Source organism: Loxodonta africana, chromosome 4 (assembly GCF_030014295.1).
Source record: "Loxodonta africana isolate mLoxAfr1 chromosome 4, mLoxAfr1.hap2, whole genome shotgun sequence".
In the NCBI taxonomy this organism is placed as follows: domain Eukaryota; kingdom Metazoa; phylum Chordata; class Mammalia; order Proboscidea; family Elephantidae; genus Loxodonta; species Loxodonta africana.
In genome coordinates this window covers 117563941-117591320 of record NC_087345.1, presented here as the reverse complement: position 1 = coordinate 117591320, position 27380 = coordinate 117563941, and the positions used below count along the sequence as shown (strand labels likewise).

The 27380-nt window shown below is 37.8% G+C and overlaps 1 protein-coding gene and 1 non-coding gene across 2 annotated transcripts in view; one reads left to right on the top strand and one right to left on the bottom strand.

Annotated features, from left to right (window-relative positions):
• The first annotated feature begins 353 nt into the window (after nt 1-353).
• Nucleotides 354-27380, top strand: part of LOC100664997 (solute carrier organic anion transporter family member 1B3) — a 45424-nt gene continuing 18397 nt past the window's right edge. The window contains exons 1-7 of the mRNA XM_023554735.2: nt 354-453; nt 3437-3569; nt 8105-8226; nt 9270-9416; nt 10152-10250; nt 20417-20659; nt 23840-24004. Of these exons, the coding sequence (XP_023410503.2) occupies nt 369-453; nt 3437-3569; nt 8105-8226; nt 9270-9416; nt 10152-10250; nt 20417-20659; nt 23840-24004 (994 nt within the window). The 5' untranslated portion in view covers nt 354-368. The remainder of the gene's footprint in view (nt 454-3436; nt 3570-8104; nt 8227-9269; nt 9417-10151; nt 10251-20416; nt 20660-23839; nt 24005-27380) is intronic.
• On the bottom strand, nt 13618-13726 carry LOC111748467 (U6 spliceosomal RNA). Its single transcript, XR_002784189.1, has one exon. It is a non-coding gene; the product is annotated as a U6 spliceosomal RNA (small nuclear RNA).

Sequence of the window (27380 nt, the reverse complement as noted above, 5' to 3'; positions counted from 1 at the left end):
GTAAACGTTCACTTAAAGCTCAATAAAAATTATTAAAAAAAAAAATTATCAACCTTGACTGCATTGCTCTAATAATATAATGCTGTATCCAAGTTAGAAAACGATGCTTTATCAGTAAAGTGATGTTAAGGTTACAAGGACAGAGAAGTACAAATTAGTATAGGATAAAGTTGGTTATGCTTTTGATGATAAAAATAATGTTTTTGAGTAAAGAAGGAAAGCTATTTAAATTCCATGCACGTATAAACCTTATCTAGGCCTTTGATTAACTTTTTTTTTTTTTTTTCTGTTTTCCATCTGCTTTTTCCTAGGTGTTCTTCATGGCCCTGTCATTCACCTTTATTTCTAAAGCACTAAATACATCCATTATGAAAAGTTCCATTACTCAGATAGAAAGGAGATTCGATATATCCTCTTCTGTTGTTGGCTTAGTTGATGGAAGCTTTGAAATTGGTAATTTTTATTTCAGTTTTAATTATTACTTAGTAAGCAGATTTGCAAAAGTAAAAAACTGTTCATACATGCTCTACACCACTGCTTTTCAACAGATGAATTCCTCCACCACCACCGTCGCCACCCCGGGACAATATGGCAATATCCAGAGGCTTTTTTGGTGGTCAAAACTGGGGAAAGTGGAGCGCTACTGGCATTTAGTGGGTACAGGCCAGGGATACTCTTAAACATCCTACAATGTACAGGATATTCCCCCACAGCAAAGAAACATATCCAGCCCAAAATGTCAATGGTGACATGGTTGAAAAACCCTGACCAACACAAACTCATTGCATGCGAATTCATACTGTGGGCCTTGCCTTCCCTTTCTCTCTGGTTGGTGGAAAAGTTGGAAGAAACAGAACTATGATTCTGGTGATTTGAGGAGAGAGGGGGAGCTCCTCGAGCAACCTAAGTTAGGTTTCTACTGTTAAATTGTGTATAGAATTTGGGATTAAAAAAACACTTTTTTTTTTTTGAGAACTTCCAAGATATTGCTTGTGGTCTTCATTTTAATTTGAATTTCTCCAATAATAACAAAACTGTGAGTCAATTCCGACTCATAGCGACCCTGTAGAACACAGTAGAATGGCCCCATAGAGTTTCCAAGGCAGATTTCCACATCTTTCTCCTGCAGAGCAGATGGTGGATTCAAACCACTGACATTTCGGTTAGCAGCCAAGCACTCACCCACTGTACCACCAGGGCCTGTTCCCCAATAATAGTGAGGTTTTATATAATGATCAAATATCATTTTTTCTGATTCTATGTATTGGAAGCTCATTGCCTCTTCCAATTTTTCCTCCCCCCCCACCCATTTTTTAATGATTCAGAGGGACTCCAAAATTATATCTGTTGTATAGGTTGCAAATATTTTCCACATTTGTTGTTTATTTAGTTTTATTTAACTAGTGAGTATTTAAAAAATAATTGTGTAAAGTATGACCTAGCTATCTTTTCCATATGAATTCTGACTTTTTGATATTTGAAAGAGTGTACACCGACATCTACTTCGCTCTTCCCTTTCCCAGTTTTATTAAAGCTATCCAGAATTTTAGTGTTAGAATGCTATTAGCTTTATAATTTACTTCACTGTATATCACTTTCTATTAAGGAATTAATTCTTAATATTTTTGTTAAAATTTGCATCTATTTAGCAGCAAATATTTGGAATCATTACTAAGTTTTACTGGTTTCTTTACTCACCACTGTCTCTTGAAACTTGTGAGTTCACGTCACGTCTTGAGGTCTTCTGGAGTGCATCTTCAAGTAACTTTTTTTTTCCAGAAAGAATTGAACACTTGGCATATCTACTAAGCCCTTGCTTGTTTCACTATCATAGTCGAGTGGTTATTTGTCTGGAATAGAAGTAAAAGTTCAAGATCTGTTTTCCTCAGAATATTTTCAATATTTATCTGCTGTTTTATGACACCCAATATTGTATATGAGAAATCATTACCAGTATGGTTCTCCTTCACTGATATGTATCTTTGCTTTATCCTTGAATTACACAAATTTTAGCAGCCTCTATCTAGGACTGGAGAGCCCTGGTGGCGTGGTGGTTAAGAGCTATGGCTGCTAACCAAAAGGTCAGCAGTTCAAGTCTACCAACCGCTCCTTGGAAACCCTATGGGGCAGTTCTACTGTATCCCATAGGGTCGTTTTGGGTTGCAATCACCTCCATGGCAAAGGATTTTTTTTTTTTTTTTTTTTATGTAGCATTACTTTTTTACATTATTTCTGTTCAGTCAATATGGGAACTTTAATCTGAAGACTTAAGTCTTCCTTAAGCTCAGGAAATTTATTTTCTATTTTTTCTTTTTGCCTCTATTTTCTTTTTTTTCTAAAAGATTTATAAATTGAGTATTAAATTTTCTGACAATTTTTTCCATTAATTTTTTTCCCTAAATTTATACCCCTTTTTCTTTCTGTTCCATTAATCTTCTCTGATGCCATCTTCCATGTTGACATGTCCAGTTCCAGTTTGTACATTTTTTTCTATCATATTTTTGGATTTACACCAATAATTTTTCTCATTATTTTTAGTTGGTTACTTCTTATTCTGTGGATGTAACATATCTCTCTAGAGCCACTAACTGGATTTTCAGAAAGCATTTCTTCTTTCAAGTATTTAATTGCTTGGGCTTGGTGTTTATAGTTCTTTTTTTTTTCTCATCAAATATTCAGTAATTCTTGGTTCTCTGTTCATTATTTTACATGTAGCTCCAGGTGGGTCAGTATTGATCATGGCTACCTCCACTTGGAATGTTTTTCTTGCCCTTTTTAATCTAGACACTTTACTCAACATTAAATCTCAAATAGTCTTTCCTCTAGAAATGGTCCATAAACTCCTAATTAAATTAAGCTCCCCTTTCTGTGATTTAATAGCACCTCTGTTCATCTATTTTTTATTAGTATATAAGTTTTTTGAGGGCAAGTACCGTGGTTTACTGTTTTGGGATTTTTTCGTTTGTTTTGTTTTATTCATTTTTGTTAATTTGTTTCACCCCATGCAAGGTACATGATAGGCATTTAATAAATATTAGAAGTGAATGAATAAATGCATGAATGAATATCTTTGTCTCAAGTGAGGGGGATTTCTCCACTGTTCTCCTTTCTAATAAAATCCAGTTAACCCCAAATTCTTCAAAAAAAAATTTTTACTTCATCATGCAAGTCAAGTGATTTATTTCATATCTAAAAGCCTATTCTACTTGTTATGAATATCGTAGAACTTTACAATGAGTGCTCTAATGTAGGTGAGTTTCACCTTCTCAATTAAATTACCATTCAATTCTCAATTAAATGGTCTTTGAGGGAAGGTACCATGTATTTTGCTTTATTTGCATTCATTCTGGGGTCTGCTATTTCAAGGGCACAAACTTGGATTAAGTCAATATTTGCTGAAATGGATCATATCAAAATAATTTTGTTTTCTTTCTAGGAAATTTGTTGGTGATTGTATTTGTAAGTTACTTTGGATCCAAGCTACACAGACCAAAGTTAATTGGAATTGGTTGCACCATTATGGGAGCTGGAAGTATTTTGACTGCTTTACCACACTTCTTCATGGGATAGTAAGTGTCTTAGTCATCCAGTGCTATTGTAGCACAAATACCACAAGTGGGTGGTTACTGAAAAACAGAAATTTATTTTCTCACAATTCAGGAGGCTAGAAGTCTGAGTTCAGGGTGTGGCTTTAGGGAGATGTCCTTCCTTGTCTACTTCAGCTTCTAGTAGCTGGCAGCAATCCTTGTGGGTGTATTTGTCTTAATCATCTGTCTTCCTCTTCTCCATGTGTGTCTAATCTGCTCTTTTTGTAACTCAGAAGTGATTAAAGTATTCTTACACAAATAATGGAAACCCTAGTGGTGTAGTGGTTAAGAGCTATGGCTACTAAACCAAAAGGTTGGCAGCTCAAATCTGCCAGACACTCCTTGGAAACCCCGTGGGACAGTTCTACTCCATCCTATAAAACATTTGTTTGCCAACCATCCCTCTCCCCAGAGAGGTATTTTTGTAAGCACCGCTATACAAATTTTCATAAAATATGGTAGATATAGAAGGTACCCTACTGATGTAAGATGTAATTAGCATAACAAGGAAAATTCTATTTCCAAACAAGATCATATTTATAGGTATAGGGCGGCAGGATTTCAATACCTATTTTTAGTATGCACAATTATCATTCACCTATAAATTAGTAGTAGAATTTTATTTTATTTTTTTCCTTTTAAATAGACATTCGCTTTGTGAGAATGATACCACACAAAGTATGTGTAGAAATGATACACATTTTCTTTGTAATAATTAACTTGTTGTTTTATAGACCACAGCTTTCATAGACCTTGAAACATGGATAGCATTAAATAAGGTGTACAATTCCATAGGAAAGAAATAAGCTGTTTATTACTATTAAGTATAACATATATACTTCATGTCTTTACCTATAAGATTTCGATTTACTTGATAAGGCTTCACCAGTCAACTCACTGCAATATGGGTTTTCCCATCACCATTTCCACTGAAGCTAACTCCCTAGCATCACTGTATAGTTATGATGCTCATGGAAGAAAATAGCAAGGGCTTAAATAAGGTTGCTGTTGTTAGTTGCCATTGATTTTGATTTTGACTCATGGTAGCCCCATGTGTGTAGAGTAGAACGGCTCCATAGGGTTTTTAAGACTGTGACATTGGACAGGCCTGTCTTTGAGGCCTCTCTGAGTTGGTTTGAACTGTCAACACTTTGGCTAGTGGTCATGCACTTAACTGTTTGTGCCGTCCAAATCCATTGCTGTCGAGTCGATTCCAACTCATAGCGACCCTACAGGACAGAGTAGAACTGCCCCATAGAGTTTCCAAGGAGCACAAGGAGATTTGAACTGCTGACCTTTTAGTTAGCAGCTGTAGCTGTTAACCACTACGCCACCAGGGATTCCAGTTTCTCGTGCCACCCAGGGAACCTTAAATAAGGTAGAATTTATGTTTCAGGTAAAAGTTAATGTTGCCAGTCCAGGGATGCTCCTTTTTATCACACAGCTCTGCCTTGCATGGCCTTAACCTCATGGTCCAAATTGTGGCAACATTATTCCAAGTAATAGAATGGAGGAAGGAAGAAAGAAAAGAAGAAACGAAGGGTGCACACATGCTGAGGCATAAAAAACATATCCAGAAACACAACGTTTCTACCAACTTCCCATTGGCCAGAATTCACTTATATCTCAGAGCCCAGATATAAAAATATTGGATAAATTAGACTTTATTCCAGGTCACCATGTTCCCAGATAAAATTTCTGTTATTTTGGAAGGAGAGAAGAACGGATATTGAGAGACAATTAGCAGTTTCTGCCAAAGACATCAATTACTCCTTCATTACCAAGTATAATAATCATACTTCTTGGTCACCATATTATTATTATTTTTTTTTAACATTTGACCCTTTCATCTGCCAACCAAAAAGGGTTGGCAGTTCAAATCCACCAAGCATTCCTTGGCAACCCTACGGGGCAGTTCTGCTCTGTTCTTTAGGGTCTCTATGAGTTGGAATCAACTCAACAGCAATGGGTTTGGTTTTTGGTCATCATGCCCATCCTTTTCATTCTACATGGTCTTTATGGACAGCATGCCTAGAAATGCAATTATCACCTATATACAGCGACTTTTTCTCACACTCACAGTCTATATAATCAGCCACCTATGGATCTTTCCAGTCTAACATCCCATAAGCATTTCCCATCACATACTCAAAATTGAATTTGTCATTGTGCCCAAACCAGCTTCTCAGATGTTTCACATTTTCTGTTTCAGTAATGGTTCCTTTAGCCACAACGGAACTCAAACCAAAGCCAAGGATATTATCTGCCTTAGTTATCTAGTGCTGCTATAACAGCAATATCCCAAGTGGATGGCTTTAACAAACAGAAATTTATTCTCACAATTTAGAAGTCTAGAAGTCCAAATTCAGGCCATCAGCTCCAGGGAAAGGCTTTCTCTCTCTGTCAGCTCTGGGGGAAGATCCTTGTCTCCTTTCAACATCTGTGGGCTCAGCATTCCTTGGATTTCTCCATGTGTTTTGGCATTGATCTTCCCCTGGCTCTAGGAGGTTCTAAGGGCAGGGACCTGGGGTCCAAAGGACACGATCTCCTCCTGGCTGTTCTTTCTTGGTGGTAGTGAGGCCCCTCTCCTCTCTGCTTGCTTCTCTTTCCTATTATTTCTTGTAAAATAAAAAGTGTGACTCAAGCAGGGGTGTGACTTGAGTAGGGTGTAGCTTAACTAAGAGTGTGAATCAAGATACACCCCACACTGGTCTTGCCTCATTAACATGTAGAGGTTTAGGTTTGACTCAGATACAGCCTGATTCTGTAGATTGAGTCCCATCCCATTAACATAACTGCTCTAATCCTGCCTCATTAACATCACAGAGGTTAGGATTTCCAACACATAGGAAAATTACATCAGGTAATAAAATGGAGGACAATCACACAATCCCGGAAATCATGGCCTAGCCAAGTGGACCTACATTTTTGGGGGACACAGTTCAATCCATACCATCATCCTGGACTCTTATTTTAACACAGATGACTATGATCACCAAATCTTCATATTCTACCTCCTAAATATCTGTCAAAGTTGCCCTCTTCTTTTCATCCCCCCGTCACTAACATGGAAACCCTGGCGGTGTAGTGGTTGAGAGCTACAGCTGCTAACCAAAAAGGTTAGTAGCTCAAATCAACCAGGCGCTCTTTGGAAACCCTGTGGAGCAATTCTACTCTGTCCTATAGGGTCGCTATGAGTCGGAATCAACTTGACGGCAATGGTTTGGTTTTTTTTTTGGTCACTAACATAGTGGAAGCTTCCATTATCTCTGGCCTGAATTTTTTGCTCAAGTTTCAGCTCTGCTCTAACTCATATTCTACAAAGAGTATTCATTTTAAAATGAAAAACTAATTATTTTGCTCCTGACTAAAATTTCAAATTTCCTAAAGCAGTGTTCTTCAAACTTCAGATCCTGAACCAGTAGTGGATCAATAAATCAATCCAGGTGATTGGACCAACATTTTTTTTAATAAAATAGGGTAGAATAGAATAATATAAAATGTCTGTGGGGATAAATATGGTTCTGTGAAACTCTTGTTTTGGTTGTACATATATTTGTGAATGCCCATATGTGTGGTATGTATATTGTGATTGTGATGCACAATGTATTTCTTATGGCTCATCACTGTCAAAAACATTGATACCACTTGTCTGTGGGTTAATATCTAAACTCATTTACATATGAAGCTCACTCACTGATTTGATCCTTGACTATCTGCCTAACTTTATCTTCCATTGCTTCCCACAATTGAGAACCATGCTCTAGTCCCACCAAACTATTTGCAGGTCTCCAAATGTGCCATAGTATGCCATACCTTTGCACTGTTTCTGTAGCCTTTAATACTTTTTCTGCTTTGCCTGCCTGTTAAACTCCTAGCCATCTTTTAAGATTCATTTCACATGTCATTTTCCCTATAAACTCTTCTCCAATTCACCCATCCTCACTTCCAAACAAAGCTGATTTTTTTTCCTTTGTGACAACTCAGGACCTTGTATATTAAAATTATTATATATTTTATCGTATCTGTTTCTCTGAGAGAGTATGAAATGCCTTAAGGACAGAAATCATCTTTTATTTCATGTTGTTGATAGAAAAAGTAGATGTATTGATGTGCCTCAGGTTGATTTGGAAAATACTGCCTAAAGTTTATTAAATATCATCATAAATTATCAGGAAGTTTAGAGTGTAATCGAAGAAATAGATAGTTGCAGTTAGTAGTTGAAAAATAAATTCTGAAACCAGAATGTTTCATATCTGGTTCAAAATATACACGCCCCTAGGATGAAAGCAACATGATAACCATTTTGCCTGGGGACTATCAAACGACTTTTCTTACTGGGCTCTCTCATTTCTCTTTCACCCATTACCTCTCCTAAAATACAGGCTGGAAAAATTATTCTGGTTGTTTGAAGAAGAGAGTAGTAAAAATAAAGAGAAAAATTTCTATGTATTTCTGGAATATATGAAAATATTCAGTAGATAAGCAATATTTTAAATCCAATAATGTTCTTACAGTTATAGGTATTCTAAAGAAAACAATATTGATCAATCAGCAAACTCAACATCAAGCTTGTCAACCTGTTTAATTGATCAAACTTTATTACTCAATAGAACATCACCTGAAATAGTGGGAAAAGGTAAGAATTAATAGTGATACTAATAATCATTCTAAAATTTATAGATTTATATCTCTAATAAAAATGATTGTGATATCATCCAAATTGATTTAAAAAAGCAATAGGACATTTTCATCTTACCTAGAGTCAAAATCAGTGTTAATATATTTTATATGTGAAGAGCTTTTTAGAAGTAAATAAGAAAAGAGAAAGGTTTCAGCAGAAAAATTGGCAAAGAATATATGCATTTAAAATAAAGAAGAGGAAAGTGCCACAAATATAAGGAAAAAAATAGCTTTAAAGGCAAATTATAATATCAATTAATTTTTTTCACAGATTATAACAAGCATTATAAATTATAATGGCAAATTATAACATTAGTTAAAGATTTTTTAACCTATAAGAAAAAAATTAAAATAAGAAGAAATGAGGTGAAACATAAAGGTGCATCTTATGTATTGCTGGGAGTGTGTAAATTTGTAAGTTCTAGAGGCTAATTTCCATTAAATATTAAAGAATAAAAATATGCATACCCATTTAACTCAGCAAATCTACTTTTATTTATCTTAAGAAAATAGGAATGTGTGCAAGGATTTATTTACAATTATAGCAATGACATCACTAATAGAATAAAAATAGAAATATTTTACAATTCATAAGCAGAGGATTGAGTAAATAAATTATGAAACTTATTCAATACACTATTATGCAGTCATTAAAATCATGATATAAACATTTCGATAACATAAAAAATTATCATATATGATAGTAAGTTTAAAAAATTGCAATATGAGCTGAATAAGTATATAATACGCTAAATTCGTGGAAGGTATACAACAAACAGTAGAAATAGATCTGTTGTGTTGTGGGATTACAGATGATTTTTGCTTTTTTCCCTTGTGCTTTTCAGTATTTTCAGACTATGTAAAGTGAATATGAATTGTTCTTATAATTAGAAAAAAGAAACAACCTCTTAATGAAATAAGGAGTTAAAATAGTTGAATTTCTAGTAGGGAGGATCTAATTAGTGTTTAAAATAACATTAACCTTTTTTGTCTTCATAGGTTGTGCAAAAGAAACTGGGTCATACATGTGGATGTATGTATTAATGGGGAATATGCTTCGTGGAATTGGGGAAGCCCCAGTAGGACCCTTGGGGATTTCTTACCTTGATGATTTTGCTAAAGAAGGACATTCTTCTTTTTATGTAGGTAATGTACAGAAAATACTAGATTGTGTGATTACCATTCCCGTGTCTACCCTTGAAATAATCGTGTGTTACTAAATTCATTTTTTACTTACCAAAAAATTATTTGGAGAAATGTGTCATGTAATTCACATTGAGCAAATTTGCTGCAAAATACCTCTTTAAAGTGTTAAAAAGCTAAGACGTCACTTTGAAGGCTAAGGTGTGCCTGACCCACGCAACGGTATCTTCAGTCATCTCATATGCATGCAATAGCTGGACAATAAATAAAGAAGACCAAAGAAGAATTGATGCCTTTGAATTATGGTGTTGGTGAAGAATATTGAATATACCATGGACTTATAAGAATGAACAGATCTGTCTTGGAGGAAGTATAATCAGAATGCTCCCTAGAAGCAAGGATGGCGAGAGTTCATCTTACATACTTCGGACATGTTATCAGGAGGGGTCAGTTCCTAAAGAAGGACGTCATACTTGGTAAAGCAGAGAGTCAGTGAAACAGAGGGAGACCCTTAATGAAATGGATTGACACAGTGGCTGCAACAATGGGCTCGAGCATAGCAACGATTGTGAGGATGGCCTGGACTGGGTAGTGTTTCGTTCTGTTGTACTCAGGGTTGCTATGTCAGAACCAACTCAATGGCACCTAGCAACAACAACATTACTTTAAAAGACATATTGAAAAAATAAGAACCATCTATTCTTGGCATCTAATAAAATTCATTTATTATATTTTCAGGTATTTTACATGCAATAGCTATGATTGGTCCAATCATTGGCTTTACCCTGACATCTCTGTTTGCTAAACTATATGTGGATTTTGGATATGTAGATTTAAGTAAGTACAGCCAGAACAAGGTAACATTATAGTTAATTTCATGTGAAAGCCACCATTTTTCCAAATAATTGAATTCGCTCTTTCCATAGTCCTTTGCTTACTATTGCTCCAAATTTACATAAAGGGAATAAATGTACTAATACTCTGAATAAAAAGAAAATTAAGCTTCTATCTACATCATGAATTTACAACTAATTATAAAATGAGAAGATTTTAACAGACTTGTTTGGGATTACTTGATCTGAAACAACCAAACTGAAAATGTTCCTCTCCCAGAATTGACTACAAGATCAGGTAGATTCCTTTTTTTGCACTGATTCTGGTTTGGATGTTGCAGTGCAGAAGTTGCAAAGTCCTTTGCTAAAAGCTTCTTTGGTTGACTTGGCTGACTCATGCCTGGAGTGCTTTGACAGACTCCATTGTGCACTTTGTTTTTGGCCACTTTCTCAGGACCTAACACAGAGCTTGGCATATGGCAATATTTAAGAAGTGCTTGTTGAATGAGTGTATGAAGGAATTCATACATAAATGACAACTATGATCTTCCTCTTCACTCTTGGACCGTGCTTTCCTTCTTATGTCATAGAAGAAATAAAGGCCATGTTATGGGTACTGCCTCAAGTTCAGACCATCCTTCCTACACATATGCCTATCTTTATTTCTTATTTTCCTGTCTCAGTGGAAAAGGTTTCTGTCTTCAACCAATGTTCATAGCTCCACCTGGGCGTTCAGAGTCCCTCTTCCTGCCTCTTCTGATATCTACTTCCGGCAGTCCTTTGCCTGCTCCAAGCTGCATCTTCAACTTCTCCATCTTCCCTCTCTTCTCTGGAAACATATACAAGTCTCATATTTTTTTCAAATACAGTTTGTTTAATCCCTCAAAACACTGTCTAGCTGATTTTCTGTTTTTCTTCATAGCTAAGCACCTTAAAAAACAATCTAAATGAGAAGTCTTCACTTTCCCATCTTCCATCTACTTGTTAACGCACTGTAATCTGGCTTCTACCACTAATGAAACAAAATCAATTTTTATCTAATTTACTACTCTACGGCACCTACCAACAACAACAACTGGATACTTTTCTATAGCTGGTCCTAATGGATATTTCTAGTACTTGCTCATTTTCTTTTTTCTAGATATCTCATCAAAAACCAAAACCAAACCCAATGCTATCGAGTCGATTCTGACTCATAGCAACCCTATAGGACAGAGTAGAACTGCCCCATAGAGTTTCCAAGGAGCGCCTGGCAGAGTCAAACTGCCAACTCTTTGGTTAGCAGCCGTAGCACTTCACCACTACGCCACCAGGGTTTCTCATAGATACTTAAAACTCCCTATATTCTGTCTCTGGATAAATATCTTTACCTTAGTTCAATTATTGTTTACATTAGTGTACAACCTCTCACCTATACTCTCTGCTTCCAATCTCATCCATTCTCATTTTCCTACCACACTGTTTCCAGAGTCATTTAAATATATATATATATATATATATATATATATATATATATGATCCACATCATCTCCTATTTAAGATTCTTCAGTGGTTTCACATTGCACTTAATGATAGAAGCCAAACCCCATAGAATGGCATATATGGCTCTTTATGACCTATTACTTTTTCCCTCTTCAATTCTGTCTTCTACTCTTCTGTAAAATACATCCCACGATGTCCTTGGGTGACACAAATGGTTAAGCTCTTGACTATCAGCTGAAAGGTTGGTGGATTGAACCCACCCAGAGGCATGTTGGAAGATAGGCATAGAGGTGTGCTTCCAAAACCCTACGGAGCAGCTCTACTCTGCACATATGGGGTCGCCAAGAGTCAGAATCAACTCAAAGGCAGCTAACGACAACAACAATATAATGTACTAACAATGCCTAACTAATCATAGGTCTCTCAATATGCCCTGTCATCTCACACTTCTCTGAGTTTACACTTGGAAAACCTTATCTCCCTTTTCCGTCTGCATAACCCTTAAAATTTCTTCCAAAATGTGGCTCCTCTTCAGAGAAGCCTTATTTCACCATCTCCTGCTGGCCCAAAGTCAGATGCCTCTTCCCTCCTCTCTGGTCCTACTGATCACCAAAACCATCAGTTTACTTTAGCCTGTATCATAATGAATCATAAATATTTGTGAACTTGTCTGTCATCTCTTTTAGAACATGACAGAAAGATGTCTATCTTAACATATAATAACTGATTAGTGTGTATGAATAGGCAAATGTGACTTTCTATTTCACCGAGTCTTCAACGGATCACTGCAAGGAGATCAAAGGATTCATCTTCCAAGTGCAGTTGACCTCATATTAGGCCAAAAGTAGCCTGAAACTACTATAAAGCTAAAACAACTACCTGATGAAATGTTATATATCCTGTATTTTAGATGGGTGGATTAGAGCAGGGGAGGCATTGGTGGTTCGGTAGTAGAATTCTCACCTCCCATGGAAGAGACTCGCATTCAATTCCAAGCCAATTCACCTCATAAGCAGTTACCACCTGTCCATTGATGGAGGCTTGAGTATTGCTATGATGCTGAACAGGTTTTAGCGGAGCTTCCAAATGAAGACGGACTAGGAAGGAAAGCTTGGCAATCTATTTCTGAAAAGCAGCCAGTGAAAACGCTATGGATCACAATGGTCCCATATGGAACAGATCATAGAGATAGAGCAAGATCAGGCAGTGTTTTGGTCTGTTGTGCATGGGGGCGCCATGAGTTGGGCAAAGTTGTAGGGCAGATAACAACAGCAGCATACTATACATTATTGTTACTCATTCACCTTTGATTCATCATTTTTATTTTTTTAATCACAAAGAGTACTGAAATAGGTGCTAACAGTGTTTAGAGTGATAGTTTTGTAACTCCCCTCTGCACTCAGAAAACTCCCCTCTGTACTCAGAAAACTCCCCTCTGTACTCAGAAATCCCCTCTGTACAGGCAGTTCCCTGGTTACAAATAGATCATTCCTAAGTGTGCCTTTAAGTCGAATTTGTAGCTACATCAGAAAAGGTGCATACGGCTCTTATTTAGCCTTACTTTAGTGAAGGGAGCCCTGGTAGCACAGTGGTTAAAGCACTTGGCTGCTCTCTAAAAGGTCCGTGATTCTAACCTACTAGCAGCTTCACAGGAGAAGGATAATGACAGTCTGCTTCTGTAAAGATTTACGGGCCTTGGAAACCCTACGGGGCAGTTCTACTCTGTTCTCACCACCACCCCTTTATAGTGGAGTCAATTCCGAATCATAGCGACGCTATAGGACAGAGTAGAACTGCCCCATAGAGTTTCCAAGGAGTACCCGGTGGATTCAAACCGCTGACCTTTTGATTAGCAGCTGTAGCTCTTAATCACTACGCCACCAGGGTTTCCAAATATGGAACACTTCAGGAATTTGCATGTCATCCTTGTGCAGGGGCCATGCTAATCTTCTCTGGATCATTCCAGTTCCTTAGTACATGTGCTGCCGAAGCGAGCACAGGCTCCATGAGCCAGAATCAACTGGTCGGCAGTGAGTTTAATTTTTTTGGATTAGTGCAAAAGAAGGCTCAAAGCCTTTTCAATGATTTAAAAGCTGCATGAGCAGCAAGCGAAGGTGCTTGTGATAAAGAATTTTTTGTGAGTAGGGGTTGGTTCAGTAGTTTCAAAATTACAGCAAATGTACATAACATTAAAGGGCAAGTACTAGCTGTCTGGAAACACTGGTGGCATAGTGGTTAAGTGCTATGGCTGCTAACCAAAGGGTCAGCAGTTCGAATCCACCAGGCGCTCCTTGGAAACTCTATTGGGCAGTTCTACGCTGTCCTATAGAGTCGCTATGAGTCGGAACTGACTCGATGGCCCTGGGTTTGGTTTTTTTTTTGTTTACTAGCTGTCTGTAAGTCCGACATTTGTAACCCAAGGACTTAACAGTACTCACAGCATTTTAGAATTCCTGGTGGTTTTATTTTTAACTGCTGAATGTTCAGACCTTATTACAACTCTCCTTGTTCACTGATAAGTATGACATGTACATATTATAAAGTACTTTTTGCCAAATGCCAACGCCTGGAGGAGCCAAAGAGGTAACACAAATGAGTAAAGAGTGTCAGGTATAGGAAACTCTGGTGTGGTGGATGGACTGGGAAGAACTGGTGGTGGTGAAGTGCCCCCCCCGCCAAAAGTGCAGGGGGTATTCAGCCCCAGCCTATTTTCCTTGTGCAGAAATTTGGGTCCAGCATTGACAAGATCTTCTGATTGGTTTTCAAGAAAATCTGGAAATTCAGATTTTCATGTGGAATTACCCAATTTTTAAGGCAGTATATGAGCTAAGGAAAATGTTTTGGCAGGCCATATCTAGAAAGTTTATGGCCTTTAGTCCCTATGTGGAGGCCAATGATAGAGCAGGAAAAATGTCATCAGACTGGCATCTTGACAGATTGTAAATAAGTATTTAGCCTGTAGAGTGAGTCGCTGATTTAAGCAATCATTTCCTAGAGTCTATATGAATTGTTCCGACTCGACGGCAATGGGTTTTAATGGGTTGTTAGATGAATTGTAGGAAACCCTGGTAGCGTAGTGGTTAGGTGCTATGGCTGCTAAGCAAAGGGTGGGCTTTTTTACATGAATTGTTGATCATGGAATGATCAAACAAAATCACATTGCCATCAAGTCGATTTGGACTCATAGTGACCCTAAAAGACAGAAGAGAACTGCCCCATAGGGTTTACAAGGAGAGGCTGGTGTATTTGAGCTGCTGACCTTTTGGTTAGCAGCCAATCACTTTAACCATTGCACCACCAGGATTCCTACATAAAATCAAACCCATTGTCAATGAGTTGATTCCGACTCATAGTGACCCTACAGGACAGAGTAGAACTGCCCCATACCGTTTCCAAGGAGCACCTGGTGGATTCAAACTGCCGACCTTTTCTTTAATAGCTGAAACTCTTTACCACTGCACCACCACAGCTTCTAAATAAAAAACTAAAACCAAACCCGTTGCCAGTCAAGTCGATTCCTACTCATAGCAACCCTGTAGGTCAGAGTAGCACTGCCCCACAGGGTTTCCAAAGAGCGCCTGGTGAATTTGAATAGCCGACCTTTTGGTTAGCAGCCATAGCACTGAACCACTAGGACACGAGGGTTTCCTCAGCTTTTATATAGGACCATTTAATTTTAAACCCAGGTTGTGCAGACTTAAAAACCAAGTATATAAAATAGAACAAAAAAATTATTTCCAGGTAATTTTAAATCAAATCAATATTTTCTCGTGTTAATGAGTTTTCTTTTTTAATCAAAGAGTAATGGTACCATTTAAATTGGGTTCAAACTTCTATGGCACGCGTGTGTGTGTACGCATGTGTGCACGTGTGCTTTCTTACTACTTGGAAAGTTTATTTTACATTTATTGAAACAAACTCATTTATACCAGTTTAGATATACAATTTACACACCACACATATATATGCATTAAAACGAAAATACAGGTGAAATGTTGTTGTTGTTACGTGCTGCCTGGTCCTGAACCATCCTTACAATCATTGTGATGCTTGAGCTCATTGTTGCAGCCACTGTGTCAATCCACCTCGTTGAGGGTCTTCCCCTTTTCCACTGACCCTGTACTCTGCCAAGCATGATGTCCTTCTCCAGGGGCTGATCCCTCCTAACAACATGCCCAAAGTATGTAAGACACAGTCTCGCCATCTTTGCTTCTGAGGAGCATTCTGGCTGTAGTTCTTCCAAGACAGATTTGTTTGTTCTTTTGGCAGTCCATGGTATATTCAATATTCTTCGCCAACACCACAATTCAAAGGTGTCAATTCTTCTTCAGTCTTCCTTATTCATTGTCCAGCTTTCACATGCATATGATGCATTGAAAATACCATGGCTTGGGTCAGGCACACCTTAGTTCAATGTGACACCTTTGCTTCTCAACACTTTAAAGAGGTCCTTTGCAGCAGACTTACCCAATGCAATGTGTCTTTTGATTTCTTGACTGCTACTTCCATGGCTGTTGATTGTGGATCCAAGTAAAATGAAATCCTTGACAACTTCAATCTTTTCTCTGTTTATCATGATGTTGCTCCCAGTTGTGAGGATTTTTTTTTTTTTTTATGTTGAGGTGCGATCCATACCGAAGGCTGTGGTCTTTGATCTTCATTAGTGAGTGCTTCAAGTTCTCTTCAGTTTCAGCAAGCAAGGCTGTGTCATCTGCATAACACAGGCTGTTAATAAGTCTTCCTCCAATCCCGATGCCCCGGTCTTCTTCATAATTATTCTAATGTCACTAAGTTCCCTAGAGAATTTCTTCAGTGCTTAAAACTCTTTCAACTACAGAGGACAGACACATTATTCTAACTAGTTTAAATGCACAGAGAAATTTACTGGGCCACATGATTAAAAAGTCAGCTATAGTGCTCTCCTCAAATAACATCATCAGGAATCTTTCTCCATCTTTGCCTCTAGTTCTCTCTGTGCCAGCACCCTTCTCTTACTCCCCCATGAGGTGGCAAAGATGTCCACCAACAGCTCCAAGCTTACATTCTCCCCTTATTCACTTTCCTCACTGAAAGGGAAAGTCTCTATCCCAACACCTTCAGGGAAGCCCCGGAAGGGACTCCCAGTGGCTCAGGCGGTATCCCCAGGCCCATCCCAGAAGTCCTCACGGTAACTCACAGATTTGCCAGGTCTGGGTAACAGCTCCATTCCTCTCAAAGAAGCTGTGCCTTCCCAGGGGAAGTCTACAGTGCTATTACCAATAGGTGGGGTGGGAGTGGGAGGGGCCTATCCTTCTGTGATTAGCACTCAGTAGATGTCAACTGCCTGCCTTCTCTCACTCCAGAGGAAACCCTCTGTACTTCCTCAAGTCACTGCAATGATCTGCACCTCTATGTTAAAATGCACTGAACAGATTTTTAGTATTTTTATATGTCATAAAGTCCGAGAGAACTTCCTTGAACTGGAGCACAATTGCCTTTAAATGCTAATTGTGAAATCCTAAATAGATTGTGAAAAGATCAAAATGAGAACTATCCAGATTAGAAAGTGCAAGGAATAAAAAACAAAACAAAAAAGCAAAATAAAACAGGACAGACAGGAAACCGATAAGAAGAGAGGGAGGCCTTCTGCATACAGAATATACTGGATGCTTTATTCCTGGTCTGGGGAACATCCTGGAATGAAGCCTGTGCAGAGGGCTGGAGAGAAAAGAGAATTCTTGGCTTCTGCCCTAGAGACTCTTCTTACTTTTAACCTTGTGATTCCTGTAATGAAGTACTTAAGATTTTAAGCTCTGACTCAGAGTGACCTGTGTCCAAATCCCCACTCCCTCCCCACCCCTCACTAACTGTGTGATCTTTGTAGGGTGATATATAATTTACTGTCTAAACCTGGGCATTTCTAAAAGTGAAAGAGGTTGCTATAATAATTTCATCAGGGACAAAGGTAATGAACCTCTTCAGAATCTCATTACTTTATGGTCATTCTTCTCATAAACAAAATAACAAATACTTGTGTTTTTAGTGGCACATAATAATAAATGCAAAGTTTACTCTGCACTTATTATTAGGCAGTGTTGATTTTTTTTCTTATACTCGCTATAATCCTATTGTGTCATCTGCATAACACAGGTTGTTAATGAGTCCTCCTCCAATCCTGATGCCCTGTTCTTCTTCATATAGTCCAGCTTCTCGGATTATATGCTCAGCATGCAGATTGAATAGGTATGGTGAAAGAATACAACCCTGACGCACACCTTTCCTGACTTTAAACCAATCAGTATCCCCTTGTTCTGTCCAAACAACTGCCTCTTGATCTATGTAAAGGTTCCTCATGAGCACAATTAAGTGTTCTGGAATTCCCATTCTTCGCAGTGTTATCCAGTTTGTTATGATCCACCCAGTCAAATGCGTTTGCGTAATCAATAAAACACAGGTAAACATCCTTCTGGTATTCTCTGCTTTCAGCCAGGATCCATCTGACATCAGCAATAACATCCCTGGTTCCACATCCTCTTCTGAAACCAGCCTGAATTTCTGGCAGTTCCCTGTCGATATATGGCTGAAGCCGTTTTTGAATGATCTTCAGCAAAATTTTGCTTGTGTATAATATTAATGAAATTGTTCTATAATTTCCACATTCGGTTGGATCACCTTTCTTGGGAATAGGCATAAATATGGATCTCTTCCAATCAGTTGGCCAGGAAACTGTCTTCCATATTTCTTGGCATAGAGGAGTGAGCACCTCCAGTGCTGCATCTGTTTGTTGAAACATCTCAGTTAATATTCCATCAATTCCTGGAGCCTTGTTCCTCGCCAATGTCTTCAGAGCACCTTGGACTTCTTCCTTCAGTACCATCGGTTCCTGATCATATGCCACCTCTTGAAATGGCTGAACATCGACTAATTCTTTTTGGTATAATGACTCTGTGTATTCCTTCCACCTTCTTTTGGTGCTTCCTGCGTCGTTTAATATTTTCCCCATAGAATCCTACACTATTGCAACTCGAGGCTTGAATTTTTTCTTGAATTCTTTCAGCTTGAGAAATGCCAAGCATGTTCTTCCCTTTTGGTTTTCCATCTCCAGCTCTTTGCACATGTCATTAAAATACTTTACTTTGTCTTCTCGAGCCGCCCTTTGAAATCTTCTGTTCAATTCTTTTACTTCATCAATTCTTCCTTTTACTTTAGCTGCTCAACTTTCAATAGCTAGTTTCAGAGTCTCCTCTGACATCCATCTTGGTCTTTTCTTTCTTTTTGTCTTTTCAATGACCTCTTGCTTTCTTCATGGGTGATGTCCTTGATGTCGTTCCACAACTTGTCTGGTCTTCGGTCACTAGTGTTCAATGCAGCTCTAACCCAGTCATCTTTTGAGTGCCTTCCAACCTGGAGGGCTCATCTTCCAGCACTATATCAGACAATGTTCTGCTTCTATTCATAAGGTTTTCACTGGCTAATGCTTTTCAGAAGTAGACTGCTGGGTCCTTCTTCCTAGTCTGTCTTAGTCTGGAAGCTCAGCTGAAACCTGTCCTCCATGGGTGACCCTGATGGTATCTGAATACCGGTGGCATAGCTTCCAGCATCACAGCAACACACAAGCCCTGCAGTATAACAAACTGACAGACAAGTAGGGGACAGGTGAAATAAGATGGTTAAATTATCCCTGGATCACTGTAAGTTTTTTTTTTTTTATATCTTTTTGTGCTAAAGTGTATATATATATATGGAGCCCTGGTGGCACGGTGGTTAAGAGATCACCTGATAACCAAAAGGTCAGCAGTTCAAATCCACCAGCCACTCCTTGGAAACCCAATAGGGCAGTTCTACTCTATCTTAAAGAGTTGCTGTGATTTGGAATCGACTCTACGGCACCTAACAACAATAAGAAAGTATATATAACATACAATTTTGCACTTTAATAATGTATAAGTGTATAATTCAGGGTCGTTAATTACATTCACAGCTTTGTACAACCATCACCATCATCTATTTCTAAAACTTTTTCATCATCCTGAATAAAACTCTGTACCCATCAATAAATAACTCCCCCTTCCCTCCTCCTACCAGCCCCTTGAATGAATAAACAAAATGTAGTCTATACATGCAATGAAATATTATTTAGTATAAAAAGGAATGAAATTTGAACACATGCTATAGTATGGATGAACCTTGAAAACTCTGCTGAGTGAAATACATGAATCACAAAAGGACAAACATTGTATGATTCCACTTACATAAAATATCTAGAATGGATTAGAGGTTTTCTGGGTCACTTTTAAACTCAATTTTTATTGTTTGTAGTTTTTCACCAATGATATCTTCTGTGCCATCAAGAGAGTTCGAAATGCAGGTTTCTGGAAAAAAAAAATTGTGCCACTATTAGCTCTGAGAATTTCTTGCAAACTGCTATAAATTTTAATGCTGGTGCTTTCTTGACCTCAAGTTTATACAGGATCAGGCAATGATCCCAATGTCACGACTGATTTCTGAACAACAGCATTTGTAAGATGTTATCCTGATTCCAGAGATGGCAAAGTATGAAAAAAAAAGAAAATAGTGTCTTAGAATTGATGAAATATAACTTACTTTCTTCATCTCTAGAGGGTAGCAGTCATTCTCATTATTGCCCAGAATTTATTGCTTTTCAAAGTGATTTTTGACTGACATTTTCTCTCTAATTCTTTATTATAGGTAGTATCCTAATAACTCCTAAGGATTCTCGTTGGGTTGGTGCTTGGTGGCTTGGTTTCCTTGTTGCTGGGGTAGTTTCCGTTATTTCTTCCATACCATTCTTTTTCCTTCCCAAAAATCTGGATAAACCACAGAAAGAGAGGAAAGTTTCAGTACCTTCACATGCCCCCGAAACAAACAAAGAAGTGAAGTTAGCAGCCAAATTAACCAACTATGAACAAAATGTTACTGGAAATATGACTGGTGAGTACTTCATAGTTTTGTTCAATTTAGAATCGTTAATCCCAGTGGAATGGAAGAATGAGTATTCCAAAATGGTAAATCATACCCAAATCATCTTGAGTTAGCTTTCTTCTGCACTAAATTTACCTGAATTATTTTTCTAAAACTTCTATTGAAGTTCGTAAATATTTCCTAAGCACTTACCAGTGGTCTGAAGAGAAGAGGGTTAGGTATGTGGTCTTTAGCAGGGAGAAATAAAAAACTAAAAATTCCGATACTTCTAAATCAGAGAGTGCATTTTCATTTCCCTCTAAGTAATTATAGTAAGATTATTGGGAGTGGGGGTATATAGAAAAATACATTGTTTAACTAAATATTAATAAATGAAGTGTATGCAATTGTGGTAGTTATGACTGTTGGAGTCTGTCATGTAATTAATGATTCTCTACCATATTCTAGTGTCTTTTCTTTCAAATATGAGCCCTGGGGGCTACGGAAGAAGCACTGAGAAGTAATAGTGGGAAGGATGACCTAGTCAGTAGCAGCAAAAGAAAGACAGTTGAAACAATAAGGTGTTGACAGCAGCAGTTTTAAGATTCAAGAGCAAAGAAATGGTGACATAGTAAAGTCAAAGCAGAGTAGTGCCTAAACTCTTGTCAACCTTTCCAGCTTTAAGTGGAGGTAGGATTAAGGATTCTCATAGTCTATGTTCTCCCTCATCACGTGTTCCACTCACCCATTTTTATTGTTTCTTTCTCCTCCTCCCCATGACTCTAAGAGCAACACTGGAGCCAACTTGTATTGGTTCATAGAGAAGACTGTAAAATTTTTAGCTGTGTTCATGGCTTATTACCATAAAAAGGCAATCCCTTGGTTACAAATGTCTGACTTAAGGACAACTCCTACTTGACCTTTAATGTTATGTAAATTTGCCCTCACTTTGAAATGGCTGAAAAAATCCATTCTTGCAAAAATTCTTCATCCTAATCACCTTCACTTGCCGCATGTGAAGCTTTTCAAGCATTGCAAAGGCTTTGAACCTTTTCTTTCTTTTTTTAAATTGTGCTTTAGGTGAAAGTTTACAGCTCAAGTTAATTTCTCATACAAAAATGTATACAAGTATTGTTATGTGATATTAGTTGCAATCCCTATAAAGTGACAGCATACTTCCCCTTTGCACCCCAGTTTCTTGTGTCCATCCAACTAGTTCCTGCCCCCTCCTGCCTTTTCATCCTGCCTCCTGACAGAAGCTGCCCATTTGGTCTTGTGTACCTGCTTGAACAAAGAAGCACACTCTTCATGAGTATTATTTTATGTTTCATAGTCCAGTCGGATCTTTGTCTGAAGAGTGGGCTTTGGGAATGGTTTTAGTTCTGGGTTAACAGAGAGTCCAGGAGCCATGGCTTCAGTGGTTTCTCCAGTCTCAGTCAGACCATTAAGTCTGGTCTTTTTACTAGAATTTGAGCTCTGCTCTGTGCTTTTCTCCCACCCCATCAGGGACTCTCTGTTGTGTTCCCTGTCAGAGTGGTCATTGATGGTAGCTGGGTACCACCTATTTCTTCTAGTCTCAGACTGATTGAGTCTCTGGTTTATGTGGCCCTTTTGTCTCTTGGGCTAATATTTTCCTTGTGTCTTTGGTGTTCTCATTTTCCTTTGCTCCAAGTGGGTTGGGACCAACTGATGCATCTTAGATGGCCACTTGCAAGCTTTTAAGACCCCAGGTGCCACTCACCAAAGTGGGATGCAGAACATTTTCTTAGTAAACTTTGTTATGTCAATTGACCTAGATGTCCCCCAAAATCATGGTCCCCAGACTCCAGCCCCAGCTACTCTGCCCCTCAAAGTGTTTGGTTGGGTTCAGGAAACTTTTTAGCTCTTGCTTTATTCCAGTCGTACTGACTTCCCCTGTATCGTGTGTTGTCCTTCCCTTCACCTTAGAGCCATTTCTTGAACCAAAGTAAAGCTAAATAAGGACTGTATGTACCCGTTCCAACTCACCTGCAGGGTTAGGAATGGATCACGTTCATAACCCAGGGACTGCTTGTACTGCAGATCAGCGCTTGTTTCCCCAGAGTCAGTTGTCAAATATTTACCAACAGTCCAATGAGATAGAAGTTTTTGAAATTTAACTTGCACCCAAAAATAGCATATCAAGATGTTTTCATTTGGTGTATGCTGTGTTTCTACTCTATCAAAGACAAATCTATAAAAATTAGTGGATTGGGTGTAAAAACCATAAGGATGATGGCTGACTGGGCACAATAAGGATGATGAGGATGATGCAGATGCAAAAATAGGACCTTAGGTCATTAACCCAGTGTGAAGACAATCATAAAAAAAAAAATGCCATCGAGTCACGCCCCGTAGAGTTCCCAAGAAGCTCCTGGTGGATTTGAACTGCTGACCCTTTGGTTAGCAGCCATAGCACTTAATCACTAAGCTACCAGTGTTTCCTTGCCATGGACAGAGGTTATCAATTTGTTACTGGCTTGCTTATGGGAACAGATGGTCCTGCTATCACAGTGATGATGTCACTTGAGATATAGCATCATTATCCCCTGCCTCTCCTTCTTGCATCTTAAGACAAATGATTTATAATACTTTCCGACTTACCGTAACAGTATTTTATGGTAGAAATGCTGAATTTTTAAGAAAAAAGATACCTGAGTGCTGCTACTAAAATGATCTTTAAGATTTTTTAACTTTTTAGTATTTCTGAGAATTTTAGATTATTGTATATTTAAGTAAATTTCCATTTGATACTTACTAGTACTTAATAATAATAGAGAAGAGACATGGCATATCTTATTCACTTTAATTTCTCCAGCACGTGACATATAGTCTAGTACCCAATAGAAAACCAAATATTTGCTAAATGAACTAATCGTGTATCGGTTGTATGGTAGAGTGCCAAGGAGAACCAAATATTAAGTGAACAAAGAAAGTTGAAAAACAGCTTTATATGATGCCATTTTATGATAAAATGAGCTAAGTGAACAAATATTAATGTACAAATGTTAAAAGTTGAAGGAATATCATAGAAAACTTTTGATAGTAGGATTTCAGGATATGCTTATTTTGTGTTACATATTTATGTAGTCTTAAATCTTATATAGTTTATGTTATATTTATAAAATTAAGATATTAATATATATTAAAGGTGAAGTATAATATATTTTGTCTTGTTGTATTTTCTTATAGGCCTTTTCCAGTCCTTGAAAAGCATCCTTACAAACCCCCTATATGTTATATACTTGTTTTCGACATTGTTATCCGCCAGCAGTTTTATTGGTGCTTTTACTTATATCTTCAAATACATAGAACAACAGTTTGGTCAGTCAATAGCTGATGCAAACTTTTGGATGGGTAAGACAAATTGTTTACCTATTTGCTAGCTAAGAGGTACACTACCAAGTACTTGTGTTCCAAGTTGCTGAAGGGGCTCATTTTTTGTGTGAAGGCAATTTTACATTTTCATAAGCATAATTTCAACTTATGCTTTTGCAACCTTCAACTTGTTAATCTTGTGATACCATCATTGTTCCACAATTGAAGCTGCATCTCATGTTATGAGCTTCAGATAAGCTCCTGAAGGAAAAGTTGTAGTAAACAGAACATTTAGGCATGGTTTCTGCATAATTAGGGCTTATAATTTAGTGCTGGAATCCTAAAATAAATTCATTTTTATTACAAGCAATATAATCCCATTATTCATGGACTTTGAAATCAGGACTCAGTTACTTACAAAAAGTAGGACATAGATGTTCCTAAAAGGAGAGCCCATTTAAACACATCATTGATAGCTACATAATTCAAAACAAATGCCATATTTTAAAGAGTTTTTTTTTTTTTTTTTTTTTTTTTGCTATAGTATCTATTTCTTAGGGCATATAGAATATTTTATTAGAAGTCTTTATTTTTAATAACCCTTGCGGGACAATGAAATAGAAAATTATTTTCTTGTTGTTGTTGTTGTTAGATGCAGTCAAGTCAGTTCCGACTCATAGCAACCTTATGTACAACAGAAGGAAACACTTCCTAGTCCTGTGCCATCCTCACAATCATTGCTATGCTTAAGCCCATTGTTGCAGCCACTGTGTCAATCCATCACATTGAGGGCCTTCCTCTTTTTCACTGACTCTCCACTCTACCAAGCATGATGCCCTTCTCCAGGGACTAATTCTTCCTGATAACATGTTCAAATTATGTGAGATGTAGTCTCACCATCCTTGCTTCTAAGGAGCATTCTGGCTGTAGTTCTTCCAAGACAGATTTGTCTGTTCTTTTGGCAGTCCATGGTATTTTCAACATTCTTTGCCAATACCACAATTCAAAGGCGTCAATTCTTCTTCAGTCTTCCTTATTCATTGTCCAGCTTTCACATGCATATGAGGTGATCGAAAACACCATGGCTTGGGGTGGGCCAGCCTCAGTCTTCAAGGTGACCTCTTTGCTTTTTAACACTTTAAAGGGATCTTTGCAGCAGATTGCCCAATGCAATGCATCTTTTGATTTCTTGACTGCTGCTTCCATGGATGTTGATTGTGAATCCAAGTAAAACGAAATCCTTGACAACTTCAATCTTTTCTCTGTTTATTATGATGTTGCTTATTGGTCCAGCTGTAAGGATAATTTTCACATTTGGTTGGATCACCTTTCTTGGGAATAGGTATAAATATAGATCTCTTCCAGTTGTAAGAGGGAAAAATAATTTTTGTATGATTATTAAAATCCTGAATAAGCCTGTTTGCCATCTCGGGATATATGTTAGTTTAGATAAATAAGATAAATATTAATTCAAGTGTTCAATTCTAAATAACTGAGCAAATTTAGAGTGAGGTTTTTAAGGGTTGGAACTCTTCATTTCGAGGAGATATAAAGGATTCTTGAAGATGGAAGGAATACACAGAGTCAGTGTACCAAAAAGAATTGGTCGATGTTCAACCATTTCGGGAGGTATAATATGCTCAGGAACCAATGGTATTGAAGGAAGAAGTCCAAGCTGTACTGAAGTCATTGGTGAAAAACCAGGTTCAAGGAATTGTCAGAATACCTACTGTGATGTTTCAACAAACAGATTCAGCACTAGAAGTGCTCACTTGTCTATGCCAAGATATTTGGAAGACAGCTACCTAGCCGACGACTAGAAGAGATCCATATTTATGCTCATTCCCAAGAAAGGTGATCCAACTGAATGCCAAAATTATTGGAACAACATCATTAATATCACAGGCAAGTAAAATTTTGCTGAAGATCAATCAAAAGTGGCTGCAGCAGTATATTGACATGGAACTGCCAAAAATTCAAGATGGATTCTGAAGAGGACGTGGAACCAGGGATATCATTGATGATTACAGGTGACTCCTGGCTGAAAGCAGAGAATACTAGAAAGATGTTTACCTGTGTTTTATTGACTACACAAAGGCATTCAACTGTGTGGATCATAACAAATTATGGATAACATTATGAAGAATGGAAATTCCAGAACACTTACTTGTGCTCATGAGGAACCTGTACATAGATCAAGAGCCAGTTGTTCAAACAGACCAAAGGGATACTGCGTGGTTTAAAGTCAAGAAAGGTGTGCGTCAGGGTTGTATCCTTTCACCATACCTGTTTAATCTGTATGCTGAGCAGATAATCTGAGAAACTGGACTGCATAAAGAAGAACAGGGCATCAGGATTGGAGGAAGACTTATTAACGACCTGCATTATACAGATGACACAACCTTGCTTGCTGAAAGTGAAGAGGACTGGAAGCACTTACTGCTGAAGATCAAAGACCACAGTCTTCAGTGTGGATTACACCTCATCATAAAAAAATCCTCACAACTGGACCAATAAGCAATATCATCATAAACAGAGAAAAGATTGAAGTTGTCAGGGATTTCCTTTTACTTGAATCCACAATCAACAGCCATGGAAGTAGCAGTTAAGAAATCAAAAGACACATTAAAAAAAAAAAAAAAAAATGGCACTGGGCAAACCTGCTGCAAAGATCTCTTTAAAGTGTTAAAAAGCAAAGAAGTCACCTTGAAGACCGTGGTGTGCCCACCCCAAACTATGGTGTTTTCAATCACCTCATATGCATGTGAAAGCTGGACAATGAATAAGGAAGACTGAAGAAGAATTGACACCTTTGAATTGTGGTGTTGATGAAGAATATTGAAAATACCATGGACTGCCAGAAGAACAGACAAATCTGTCTTGGAAGAACTACAGCCAGAATGCTCCTTTGAAGCAAGGATGGTGAGAATATGTCTTATATACTTTGGGTGAGACTATGTCTCATATACTTTGGGAGAAGCAAGGATGGTGAGACTATGTCTCATATACTTTGGACATGTTATCAGGAAGAATCAGTTCCTGGAGAAGGGCATCATGCTTGGTAGAGTGGAGAGTCAGTGAAAAAGAGGAAGGCCCTCAATGTGATGGATTGACACAGTGGCTGCAACAATGGGCTGAAGTATAGCATGATGGTGAGGATGGTACAGGACTAGGAAGTGTTTTGTTCTGTAGTACATAGGGTGGCTATGAGTTGAACAGACTCAACGGTACCTAAGAACAACAAAAGGATTTTAAACGATAGAATGAAAATCTCATAGGTAGGAAGATGGTGTTTTGTTGTTTTCCAGAAAGAAAGAAAAAAAGTGCCTCATATAAAACATCTTTTCAGACACAAACAAATATTCTCAATCATTGACTTTTGCTATTGGGGATACCAAACCCTCAGCATAGGCAG